Source organism: Malus sylvestris, chromosome 9 (assembly GCF_916048215.2).
Source record: "Malus sylvestris chromosome 9, drMalSylv7.2, whole genome shotgun sequence".
Lineage (NCBI taxonomy): Eukaryota > Viridiplantae > Streptophyta > Magnoliopsida > Rosales > Rosaceae > Malus > Malus sylvestris.
This window is the reverse complement of record NC_062268.1, coordinates 34,951,363-34,964,312: the sequence shown is the minus strand read 5'-3', so window position 1 is coordinate 34,964,312 and position 12,950 is coordinate 34,951,363. Positions and strand designations below refer to the sequence as shown.

Genomic DNA, 12,950 nt, shown 5'->3' with positions numbered 1-12,950 from the left:
TGTGAGCACGGACAAAGGGGACTAGTTGCTTCCTTTGTCTTCATCCGTTATAGGTTCAGATTTGTTGCTGCTGCAAATGGTGGTGATCGGCGGCGTCGCAGCAGCAAGTTGGGCAGAGATTCTCGGTGGCGCTCTTGTCCATCCAAGACTGCTATCGTCTTTGTGTCGTTGATACAAAGCATCGCTGGGCACGATGGGTGGGCGCTATTCCTTCATACCAATCATACCTCAAAATTTCTTTGGGCACCCATGCAAGTGTTTCTTTTTTTTAGAATTGGGCTGAATTCAATCAACATGTTTTGCTGAAATCTTTGAATGCTTTGTTGCTTTTCCTGCTCCTAGTTCTTCTTTACTTTCCGTATTTCACCGTTATCTCTCAATTTCTCTCTTAACTTTCTGCAGGGTCTCATTTTCTTCCTCCTCCTTTTTTACCTTCTTCTTTGAACTTTTCAACCCTATCTAAACACGGGACTTTGAACCTGTTTGATTGACAGCAAGCTTCATTCATTTTTTTTTTATAACTTTGAAGCTTCCAAATCCAACAAACTCTATTCTTCTCCACGTGAGGTGCCTATTTTTTTCTTCCTTGCTTTCCTTTGTCTTGTCAGCTTGTCAGCAAACTTTTTTTTTCTTCTCTGTGAATTTTTGAAACTTTTCCAAATCCCGTAGAACTTTACGTGGGAGTAAACATCTATTTATTTCCCTCTTGTAGTAACTTTTTCCTTGGTGGGATTCATGCCGCCTGGGCTGAAGAAGGCATTTAAGCACCTTCTATTTTTGTTGGCTGAAGCTCTTCTAAAGTCTTTTGAATTCTTTTGAGAGTTTTTATTCAAATATGTAGTGTAGTGAAGACCCATAAGAGGAAGATAACAGCATTATTTTATTCCTCTGCCGTTGCTTGTTTATCCGCGAGAACGGAAGGATGATACACCACTTCTTTGCCACTGCTGCTTGTCTCCCTCCATCTTTGACTTTCGACGAAAACGGGCGGCATGCCAAACTCTTCCTCCTTCGCCGCGAGGTGCGTGGCATCCCGATTTATTTCGTTCTTCACCATCTGCCGTTTGTATGGATGTATTTTCGTTCTTCATGGACCTTATACAAGCTTCAGAGTCTTTGATAAACTTTTATAAGAAAAACGCAACAGCACGTCTTCAACTTTAAAGCAGCAACATGTCCTTGTATTTAGAGCAACATCAATGTGTGAGAAAAAAAAGTTAGTGGTCTTCGTTCATGCCACGGATTTCTCGTGAAAGAGCCGTGCCTGAAGCTTGGTTCTGCTTATGAAGGCGACGAACTTCGTCGAACGGTAGGCAGCTAGAGAGTCCCTTGTAGCAGATTTATGCGAGCTCTCAAAACACGTACGGTAATCGATGACCAAACTTGAAGTCGCATTCTGCTTTCTGGTGAAGATGGAGGGTCGTAGACGACTTCTTTCTTAGGACCGAGAATGGACGATGAAGAGCATCGATCACTCAAATTTGATTGGAACTTCACGGGGTGGTTTAAAACACCCCGAAGAAATTCATGGAACTAACTTCAGCGGCACGGACCACTCCCTTTTCTTCTCGGCATAGAAGAGCTTGATGGGTAGAGAGGTCACTGCATGGCTGCAACGTCCTTTTGGGCTTCCTTTTAACGTCTGTGATGGAGCTACAAGTTTCTTCACTGATGGAGAAAGGAAGGTGGCAGATTTCCAGAGGCCTACGGCTTTATTTTCTAGATGGATGTCGTGACTTGGGAGAGGATGAAAAAGCAGAGTGTTTCTTCTTCTACAAAGCAAAGAAATAACAACGAAATACAAAGGAAAGATTAACCCAAAAAAAAATAATGGATTTATACCTTTTGAGTCCTTGCCTTTCCTTTTTGGCATCCACCCTTCCTCTGTATTCTTCTGTTTCTCTTCTCGTTTGATCTCTCTTAGTGGCCCACAATCTCTGCAACGTTTATGTACCTTTCCTTCGTTGCTCTCCTATTTTGTCTCAATTTCTGCAGAGTCTCCCTCATTTTCTTTCGTCCTCCGTGTGCTTCAATTTCTGCAGCGTCTCCCTTTTTTTTTCTTGTCCTCCTTTTTTGTTGCAGCTGATGCCTATTTATAGGCATCATAGGAGAGTTCTAGAGCTTGCTACGTGAGGGGGGAAGATGGAGGGCATGACTTCCTGCCACTCTCTCTTAACCTCTCTTAATTGACCCCACGTTTTTTTTTGTTGTAGGAAAGGGGGAACCTATTTATTACTTCCCCCTTTTGTAGGAAATTTTCCTTATTTATATTTTTTTTATTTGTTTATGGATATTTAGTTTGTATGTAAAACCCATTCTTAACTTTTTGGGCTGGTTTACATCTTTGTTTTGCCTTGTAGTCTGACTCAATTTGTATGGACTCTATTTTTTTTATGTTGTATATTTTTGTTGTTCAACAGTGCAAGGGTTTTAGTTAACCAATGGCTATTTAATCATATTAGCGTCTTGTGTTGTAAACTCAACAATGATTAAATGGGGCACTGTTTGGGTTAATATTTGAACATTTGATTTGAATGAAGGAAAGCCTAGGGATGTCAACTAAAAGGGGACTTGCTCGAAGCACAGCACCAAGCCCAAAGGCAAAGTGAAGCCTTCTCAGCCAAGATACAAGCCAGGTGCTTATCATTGAAGTGACAAGTCATAAAGACTAACCTACTACCAGTGAAAAAACATTTTCTAGTGGCATTCCAAGTAAAAGCTGATGACTCACTACCCTCCAAGTGCTTTCAGGCAAGAGCAAAATCACAGCAGTCGAGCTAAATTGCCTATAAAAGGAGGAAGAGGACCCAGAGACAAAGACAATCAACCAATCAAACAAATAAACATACAAACTTTGATCTCAAGCCAGATTTGCATCCAAAAGCTGAAATCAACCCAGAATCAGTCATTTTTAGCGACAAGTTATCTTTTGCCTAGTTTAAGGCTCTAATATCTCCTTTAGTGGCGTAGTATTGATTCCCTTGTGTAAACTTGTTTACCAGCCATCCTTTTTTAACATATAAACACCTTTTAATTCAAAGAGAAGTAATTGCAAGAGGTTCAACCTTGACAGACAAGGTGAAATCTTGCCCGACGCTCTTTGTTTGTTTTCTAAATTTGTAGATCTATCACTTAATGCATTCTCCAGTATGTATTCAAGTTATTTCCATTAGTTTTCCTATCTTAAGAGTTCCATTTGCATCTGGATCTGGTTAGTTTAATGGATATGTTATCATTAAAATCAATCGAGAACTAAGCAAACGGCTTAAAGGGGCCTGGACTCCCTTCATTTGAACATACAAGACTGTGAACTAAAAGTCCTCATTTACAAGGCAAGAAAAAGAACTTAATGTGGACTTAACCCATCCACGACAATCCTTTGATAACAAGAAGTCCGAGTACCTTTGATAACAAGAAGTCCGAGTAACTTGGAGCGCAAGTAATCGACTAAAAACACTCTTGTTCTACATTTGCTATATTGAGATAGCAGTGACACGCCTAGCACTTAGTTAGTTTTGATTGCAAGGCTCAAGGCCTACACCTCAGGCCCCACAAAGACACTTTTCAGAACTAACTTTGTCTTCTTCTTGTAGCACATCAACAAGTAAGAGCCTGACTACACATCTAAAGTGCCAATTCCTTGGAGAACTGTGTTGAGGTCTGAGGATCATTCTCCAGGGAAATCTTCGCCACGAACAAGATCTGTGATTTGATTCATATGAGAAAACTAAATGTCTTTTCTCTCCAACAGTGCATAATGTGTGAAAGAGGAAGTGACAGTGAGGATGAGTTGTTTGTTCACTGCCCTATTGCTTTTAGATTGTTATTGAGACCGTTCTTAGAAAATTTGATTTGAGTTGGGTGATTGAAACTGCATGTTGCTCTCTGTTCTCGTTTTCCTCCGCCATCTCCTTCTCCCAAACTCTCAATGGAAAAAAATCTCCGAGTGGGTATTGAAATTGTTGAAACAACTTACAGACTTCTCCTTCTTCAAGTTCCTAATACTCAGGCATCCTTCTATGGTCCATACTATAAAAAAGATTCCAAATCCAATCGTCCTTTATGTTAAAAGTTAATGCTTTACTTAAACTGATTATGTGTAAAAGGGCTGACTATTGCCTATATCAGTCGACCCATTCTCTTTATCAGTCGACCCAATTACTTCAGTCGGCTTATGTATTGAGCCATATATATCAGAAATATCTGAATGAAAATATAAGATCTCTATTTTAAGAAAAAGCATCAGCCCTCTGTTTCCAAAGCTCTCTGCACTCTGATTCTTTGATTTTCAATCTTTATCATTTTAATCAAGTTTTATTAATAATGAAAAACTCCGCCTATGTCTTACATGGCCGGTCCCAAGCCCGGATAAAGGAGGAGGGGGAGGGCGTCAGGTAGTCGACAGCCGGCACTCCATGATCACGTCGAATCCTTATGAAAATGAATCCAGAACAAAATCGCGCTAAAGCTAGGGCGTCACCCGTAAGTGGCGCGCTGTGTGGCCCGAGCACAGTGATAAGTGAGCAAGGGTCGCTGTATCTCCATCGGCACCCGGATGCAGTGTTAAATGAGCAAGGGGGCCATAGAAACTTCTTTTCGAATGACTCCACTCAAAGTTGTTTGGGAGCATATGCTCCTATCAACTTTACCCGGGACACACAAAAGAAGTACTTTGATCCTATTAGACGGGGGAGGGTGAAGAAGCTAGGACAGAAAGGTAGAGTTCAAGAGAGCAAAATGCGTTTAGGAACGTGGAATATAGGAACCTTAACGGGAAAATCTATGGAAGTAGTGGAAGTTATGGTGAGGAGAAGGATAAATATTATGTGCCTACAAGAAACTAAGTGGGTTGGTAGTAAGGCAAAGGATCTAGAAAACTCAGGGTTTAAACTTTGGTATTCGGGCACAAATAGAACGAGAAACGGTGTTGGCATCATCGTGGACAAGACCTTGGTACAAGATGTTGTAGATGTCAAGAGGGTAGGAGATAGAATCATGGCAATCAAGATTGTAATAGGACAAGAACTTATCAATGTGATTAGTGCGTACGCACCTCAAGTAGGGTTGGATACGAGTTCGAAGGAGAAATTTTGGGAAGATCTTGGAGACTTGGTGCAAGGAATTGCTCAGACGGAGAAGTTATTTATAGGAGGAGATTTAAATGGACATGTGGGCAGGGAGACAGGCAACTATGGAGGTTTTCATGGTGGCCATGGTTTTGGGGAGAGAAACGAGGATGGGGAAGCTATCTTGGATTTTGCAATGGCATATGATCTCTTCTTAGCCAACACCTTCTTTAAGAAGAGAGAAGAACATGTGATCACCTACAAGAGTGGGTCGTCAAAAACACAAATAGATTTTCTTCTAATGAGGAAAGGGGATCGTATAACTTGTAAGGATTGCAAAGTTATACCAGGAGAGAGCGTGGCTAATCAACATCGCTTGTTGGTGATGGATGTACATATCAAAAGAGTAAGACAAAAGAACAAGACTTGGAAGTGCCCAAGGACTAGATGGTGGAATCTAAAAGAAGAAAAACAAGCAATTTTCAAAGAGAAGGTAATCACCCAATGTGTGTGGGATAGAGAGGGGGAAGCTAGCCAAATGTGGGATTCCATGGCTAGTTGTATCCGAAAAGTAACAAAAGAGGTATTAGGAGAGTCCAAGGGCTTTGCCCCACACCAAAAGGAATCTTGGTGGTGGAATAAGGAGGTACAAACAAAGGTGAAGGCTAAGAAGGAATGTTGTAAAGCCTTATACAAGGAGAGGACCGATGAAAATGGTGAAAGGTATAGAAAAGCGAAGCAAGAGGCGAAGAAAGCTGTCAGAGAAGCTAAGTTAGCGGCTTACGACGATATGTATAAACGACTAGATACCAAAGAATGAGAGTTGGATATCTATAAACTATCTAGAGCAAGGGAAAAGAAGACAAGGGACCTAAACCAAGTGAGGTGCATCAAGGATGAGGATGGAAAGGTTCTTGCTACAGAGAACGCGGTTAAAGACAGATGGAGAGGTTATTTTCATAATCTTTTCAATGAAGGACATGAAATGAGTGCTTCTTTAGGGGAGTTGAGTAACTCAGAAGAGTGTAGAAACTACTCTTTTTATCGTCGAATCCGGAAGGAAGAAGTGGTTGTAGCTTTGAAGAAGATGAAGCATAAAAAAGCAATAGGCCCAGACGATATACCAATCGAAGTGTGGAAACTTTTGGGAGAGACAGGTATAACATGGCTCACTGACCTTTTCAATAGGATTTTGAAAACGAAGAAGATGCCAAATGAGTGGCGAACGAGCACTTTGGTGCTATCTACAAGAATAAGGGCGACGTACAAAATTGCATGAACTATAGGGGTATTAAGCTAATGAGTCATACAATGAAGCTCTGGGAGAGAGTCATTGAGCATAGATTGAGGCAAGAGACACGGGTTTCGGACAACCAATTCGGGTTCATGCCAGGGCGCTCAACCATGGAGGCAATCTATCTCTTACAAAGATTGATGGAAAGATATAGAGATGGGAAAAAGGATTTACACATGGTCTTTATAGATTTGGAAAAAGCGTATGATAGGGTCCCAAGAGACATTATTTGGAGGATTTTAGAGAAGAAAGGAGTACGAGTAGCATATATCCAAGCTATAAAGGATATGTATGAAGGAACAAAGACTGCCGTAAGAACTCATGAAGGACAAACCGAAAGCTTTCCCATAACTGTAGGATTACATCAAGGCTCATCCTTAAGTCCTTACCTTTTTGCGTTGGTAATGGATGAGTTAACATGACATATTCAAGATGATATTCCTTGGTGTATGCTTTTCGCAGACGATATAGTGTTGATAGATGAAACTCAGGAAGGGGTAAATGCAAAGCTTAACCTTTGGAGAGAAGTGTTGGAATCTAAAGGTCTTCGCCTAAGCCGATCAAAGACAGAATATATGGAGTGCAAGTTCAGTGCAAATGGAGGCCAAAACGAGTTAGGGGTGAGGATCGGAGATCAAGAAATACCAAAGAGCGACCGTTTTCGTTACCTAGGATCTATCTTGCAAAAGAATGGAGAATTAGATGGAGATCTCAACCATAGAATACAAGCTGGATGGATGAAGTGGAAGAGTGCATCCAGCGTGTTATGTGACCGCCGTATGCCACTGAAGCTCAAGGGAAAATTTTATAGGACGGCAATAAGGCCGGCGATGCTGTATGGCACAGAATGTTGGGCGGTGAAACATCAACACGTACACAAAATGGGTGTAGCGGAGATGAGGATGCTTCGTTGGATGTGTGGGCACACGAGAAAGGATAAGATTAGGAATGAGGATATCCGGGGTAAAGTAGGAGTAGCCGAAATTGAAGGAAAGATGAGAGAAAATCGGTTACGGTGGTTTGGACATGTGCAAAGAAGGCCTACTGACGCTCCGATTAGAAGATGCGACTATGGGACAGAGGTTCAGGGCCGAAGGGGTAGATGAAGACCTAGGAAAACTTTGGAAGAGACTCTAAGAAAAGACTTAGAGTACTTGGATCTAACGAAGGACATGACACATGATCGAGCACAATGGCGTTCTAAGATCTATATAGCCGATCCCACTCAGTGACTTGGATTTTCCAAGTCTCCAACCGAGAAGTTTTCCTCACTCGGAAAATTAAGGGAACACTACCCCAACCTACATGCTCCACTCAGAAAGCTTCAACATACAAGCTTCAACAAAAGAAAATTCAAAGAACTTAGCGAAGAAGGCTTTAGTGTATTTAACACAATACGTTGAAATGAAGGAAAGCTTATTTATTGATATCCCCGATAAGCTACAAATATGTACATATACATGAGTCAAAATAAACACACAAGAGGGAGCCTTCACAAAGGTTGCTTAGGAGAAGTCTCATCAGTCGGTAGAGCCCCAGAAAGAGAAGGCACCGGAGGGGGATCATTTGGAGCCTCAGTACTGGACAGAACCCTAGAAGGAGGAGGCATCAGAGGTTGATCATTTGGAGCTTCATTACGCGGTACAGCCCCAGAAGACGAAGGCAATAAATGCCTTTGGAACAAACCCACAAATCTCTGATGATCAAGTAAAACTTGACCATCAGTTTCCTTCATCTGGTCAAGCTTCCTCTTCATGTTTGTAGCATAGTCATGTGCGAGCCGGTGCAACTGTTTATTCTCATGCTTGAGCCCTCTAATCTCCTGTTTGAGACTCATCACTTCAGCCGCCAATGATTCAACTTGGCGGGTTTGAGCAAATAGGCGTTGGGCCATATTAGACACAGAACCTGCACACTGAACACTGAGAGCCAGCGAATCCTTAACAGCTAACTCATCAGACCGTTTGGAAAGTAGTCTGTTATCTTTGGGAGTGAGAAGGTTCCTGGCCACCACCGCAGCGGCCATATCATTCTTCATCACGGAATCCCCAACGGTAAGAGGACCAGTATGGGAGACGAAGGATGGGCGCCATATGTTGTCTGGAGAAGGCGGGGCTGCCTCTTCAACAAGGTTCAAGTCAAAACGACGGTCGGAGGGGCCAAACATTTTCAAAGGTGTTGAAGAGAGAAGAGGTCGGACAAATCAAGATCTTAGAAGTGCAAGAATGAAGCTTCTACTGGTGGAGATTCAAGTGTGCTTTGGAACTTAATGCCAGCCCTTATAAAAATCTGCACTCGACGGAGCTTCAGAAATCGAAGAGGCGTTTGCTTTCTCAAAAGCTGGGCTGCTTAGAGATCACGAGGGTTATCTCAGAAATCGAAGAGGCGTTTGCTTTCTCAAAAGTTGGGCTGCTCAAAGACCACGAAGGCTGATCTCAGAAATCGAAGAGGCGCTCGCTTTCTCAAAAGCTGGGCTCCCCAGAGACCACGAGGGCCGATCTCAGAAATCGAAGAGGCACCTACTTTTCCAGCCTTGTCAGCACCTGTCACACGCACACTCAGCTTTGCGGAAATTATGGGCATTCTGTCGAAGACTTTTGGGGAAGTAGAAAACACATGAATCTTACTGTTCAATCACTCACTTCCCACACGCAACAATAGCTCATGGGTACCACAGAAAACTTTGCCAAAGTTCTCTGCCAAAGTTGAGCACGTGAAGCTTGCAGCTCCCACTACATCGCTCTGACCAAGAAGGGTAAAAGAATAGCAAAGAAACAGCACTAACAAAGTTTAGACCCATAAATTTTGAAGGTCTAGCTACCATATTATTACCCACAAGGGTAAAGGAACAGTACCACTGCTGGATAATTGGAAAGTCCCTGTGTGTCAACCTCTGTGCTTCGTGGCAAGGTAGACTAGCAAACATGCCCAACCTTTACTCACATTCGAGAAAACACTCCCAATAAGATTGCTTGCTCCAAAATCGAAGAGGCACCGTCCTCCGAATCTCGAGAGCCAGACTCCCAACATGACTACTTTCTTAAAAATCGAAGAGAGGGTAAAGGAACAGTACCATTGCTGGATAATTGGAAAGTCCCTGTGTGTCAACCTCTGTGCTTCGTGGCAAGGTAGACTAGCAAACATGCCCAACCTTTACTCACACTCGAGAAAACACTCCCAACAAGATTGCTTGCTCCAAAATCGAAGAGGCACCGCCCTCCGAATCTCGAGAGCCAGACTCCCAACATGATTACTTTCTAAAAAATCGAAGAGACACTGCTGCCCGAATCTTCGAGAGCCAGACCCCCAGCATGATTTCTTTCTCAAAAATCGATGAGGCATTGTTCTCCGAATCAATCGAAGAGGCGCTCGCTTTCTCAAAAGCTGGGCTGCTCAGAGACCACGAGGGCCGATCTCAGAAATCGAAGAGGCACCTACTTTTCTAGCCTTGTCAGCACCTGTCACATGCACACTCAGCTTTGCAGAAATTACGGGCATTCTGTCGAAGACTTTTGGTGAAGTAGAAAGCACATGAATCTTACTGTTCAATCACCCACTTCCCACACGCAACAATAGCTCATGGGTACCACAGATAACTTTGCCAAAGTTCTCTGCCAAAGTTGAGCACGTGAAGCTTGCAGCTCCCACTACATCGCTCTGACCAAGAAAGGTAAAAGAATAGCAAAGAAACAGCACTAACAAAGTTTAGACACATAAATTTTGAAGGTCTAGCTACCATATTATTACCCACAAGGGTAAAGGAACAGTACCACTGCTGGATAATTGGAAAGTCCCTCTGTGTCAACCTCTGTGCTTCGTGGCAAGGTAGACTAGCAAACATGCCCAACCTTTACTCACATTCGAGAAAACACTCCCAACAAGATTGCTTGCTCCAAAATCGAAGAGGCACCGTCCTCCGAATCTCGAGAGCCAGACTCCCAACATGACTACTTTCTCAAAATCGAAGAGAGGGTAAAGGAACAGTACCATTGCTGGATAATTGGAAAGTCCCTATGTGTCAACCTTTGTGCTTCGTGGCAAGGTAGACTAGCAAACATGCCCAACCTTTACTCACATTCGAGACAACACTCCCAACAAGATTGCTTGCTCCAAAATCGAAGAGGCACCGCCCTCCGAATCTCGAGAGCCAGACTCCCAACATGATTACTTCCTCAAAATCGAAGAGACACTGCTCTCCGAATCTCGAGAGCCAGACCCCCAGCATGATTGCTTTCTCAAAAAACTAAGAGGCATCGTTCTCCGAATCTCGAGAGCCAGATACCACAGACCACTTTTTCAAAGTGCTATGACAGAGTTAAAATATGTGAAACTAGCAGCTCCACTAACATGTAAAGGAATAGCATTACTACTTGTTAGGGAGACTCCTATATATGTCGACCTCCATCCCCAACGGACAGGGAGACCTGCAAAAATGCTCAACCCTTCATCATATCTGAGAGGGCACTCCCAACGAAGCCTTTCGAAATATTTAGCTTTCTTTCCCCCTGATAATACCTCTGCAAACAAGCTATACTAGAGCAAGAATATCTCATATCATCAGGGTTAAAAGCAAGAGTATCCCATATCATGCTTTTTCCCTGTCTTTTCCTTTGGCCTTGTTTTTACCTGTAAGACAAGGAGAAAGAGAGCAATCAGTTAGCACTTGGAATCAAGCTTCCAGCCAGGAACTGACTGCCTGGAACCCCTTACCTGATTACTTACCTGGCATTGCTCTCGAGTACTCATCTTCAACATCTTATGTTTCCAAGGAAGATTCCACATTTGCTTGAGGAACAGATAGGGCAAGTGCGAAGGATACAAGGAAGCATGTGGAGACAAGCGTAACAGCACACGTGCCGATACATCCATTACTCTGTCAAAAGCAAAAGTATCCCATATCAGCAGGGTGGAACGTACTCTAGATTTGATGGACTTGTTTTGACCCTCAAATTCTTCAGTCGGCCTTATACTCTGGAGGAAACCAGAAAACCCTCCAGCTCAGTTCAAGAATAAGCCTGTGGAAAGTTACTTATTCAAAAGCAAAAGTATCTCATATCATCTCTTCTCATTTTTCTTCTCTTTATCCTTCATGCTGCTGCAAGATGGGGAGAAGGTGAACAATCAGTCGGAGCTCTGATTGCTTACCTTGTCTGTCACCTCTTTCAGCAAACCCCCTAGCTCGGCGACTTGGGGGACTCCTACTACATGGTTTGTATCGCGCTTGACCAAGCCTGAAACTACAAGTAAGCTTCAAGTGAAATTGATACATTACCTTGTGCATCTCCACCAGTTAAAGATACCACCCCTGGATGGAGGAAGAGTACTTCCAGAGAAGATGCCACATCTACCTATGAGACAGATAAGGCAAGTCAAGGCGACTCCACACTCCGATACTTAGAAGTTTCATGATTACGAGATCATTCTCCCACAATATTTCCTAATGTCATTTGTACTAAATCATTCACTTGTACTCACTAAAGGAGAGCTTGAACCTATGTACTTGTGTAAACCCTTCACAATTAATGAGAACTCTTCTATTCCGTGGACGTAGCCAATATGGGTGAACCACGTACATCTTGTGTTTGCTTTCCTATCTCTATCCATTTATATACTTATCCACACTAATGACCGGAGCAATCTAGCGAAGATCACAAAAAGCGACCGTTTTCGCTACCTAGGATCTATCTTGCAAGAGAACGGAGAATTAGATGGAGATCTCAACCATAGAATACGAGCTGGATGGATGAAGTGTAAGAATGCATCCGGCGTGTTGTGTGACCGTCGTAGGCCACTGAAGCTCAAGGGAAAATTTTATAGGACGGCAATAAGGCCAGCGATGTTGTATGGCACAGAATGTTGGGCGGTGAAGCATCAACACGTACACAAAATGGGTGTAGCGGAGATGAGGATGCTTCGTGGGATGTGTGGGCACACGAGAAAGGATAAGATTGGGAATGAGGATATCCGAGGTAAAGTAGGAGTAGCCGAAATTGTAGGAATGATGAGAGGAAATCGGCTCCGGTGATTTGGACATGTGCAAAGAAGGCCGAATGACGCTCCGGTTCGAAGATGTGACTACGGGACAGAGGTTCAGGGCCGAAGGGGTAGAGGAAGACCTAGGAAAACTTTGGAAGAGACTCTAAGAAAAGACTTAGAGTACTTGGATCTAACGGAGGACATGACACAAAACCGAGCGCAATGGCGTTCTAGGATTCATATAGCCGACCCCACTTAGTGGGAAAAGGCTTTGTTGTTGTTGTTTATTAATGATGAAAGATTGTCTAAATACCAACATGGTATCAGAGCCAATCTGATCAAAGAGTGGGGCGTTTTTTGATTCTCAAAAAGGGGGAAAATTCTAAGTGAAACCCTAGAATCAAAATTTTTCAAATTCATGGCTGGTTCAAGTAGCAGTGGTGAGATTCGAACTCCTATCTTCAGTGGAGAAAATTATGATTTCTGGAGGACAAAGTTGAGAACAATTTTTGTATCTCATGATTTGTGGAGCTTGATTGAAGATGGCTATGTTGTACCTCTAAGTACTGTGGCTTTAACAAAGGCTCAAACAAAGGAAGTGAAGGAAAGCATCA

The 12,950-nt window shown here is 42.9% G+C and overlaps 1 protein-coding gene across 4 annotated transcripts; it reads right to left on the bottom strand.

Moving 5' to 3' along the window:
• Window positions 1-7,841: 7,841 nt before the first annotated feature.
• Window positions 7,842-10,672, bottom strand: LOC126582863 (uncharacterized). 4 transcript variants are annotated; one of them, XM_050247089.1, is made up of 2 exons: window positions 10,209-10,652; window positions 7,842-9,293 (listed from the first exon to the last, which is right to left on the bottom strand). In XM_050247089.1, the coding sequence occupies exon 2, from the start codon at window positions 8,525-8,527 to the stop codon at window positions 7,853-7,855; it is 675 nt and encodes a 224-aa protein (XP_050103046.1). In that variant the 5' UTR covers window positions 8,528-9,293; window positions 10,209-10,652; the 3' UTR covers window positions 7,842-7,852. The 4 variants fall into 4 exon arrangements, 3 of the variants coding, with proteins under 3 accessions (XP_050103046.1, XP_050103049.1, XP_050103047.1); XM_050247092.1 differs by having other exon boundaries at window positions 10,426-10,652; XM_050247090.1 differs by lacking the exon at window positions 10,209-10,652 and adding an exon at window positions 9,512-9,844.
• Window positions 10,673-12,950: the final 2,278 nt, after the last annotated feature.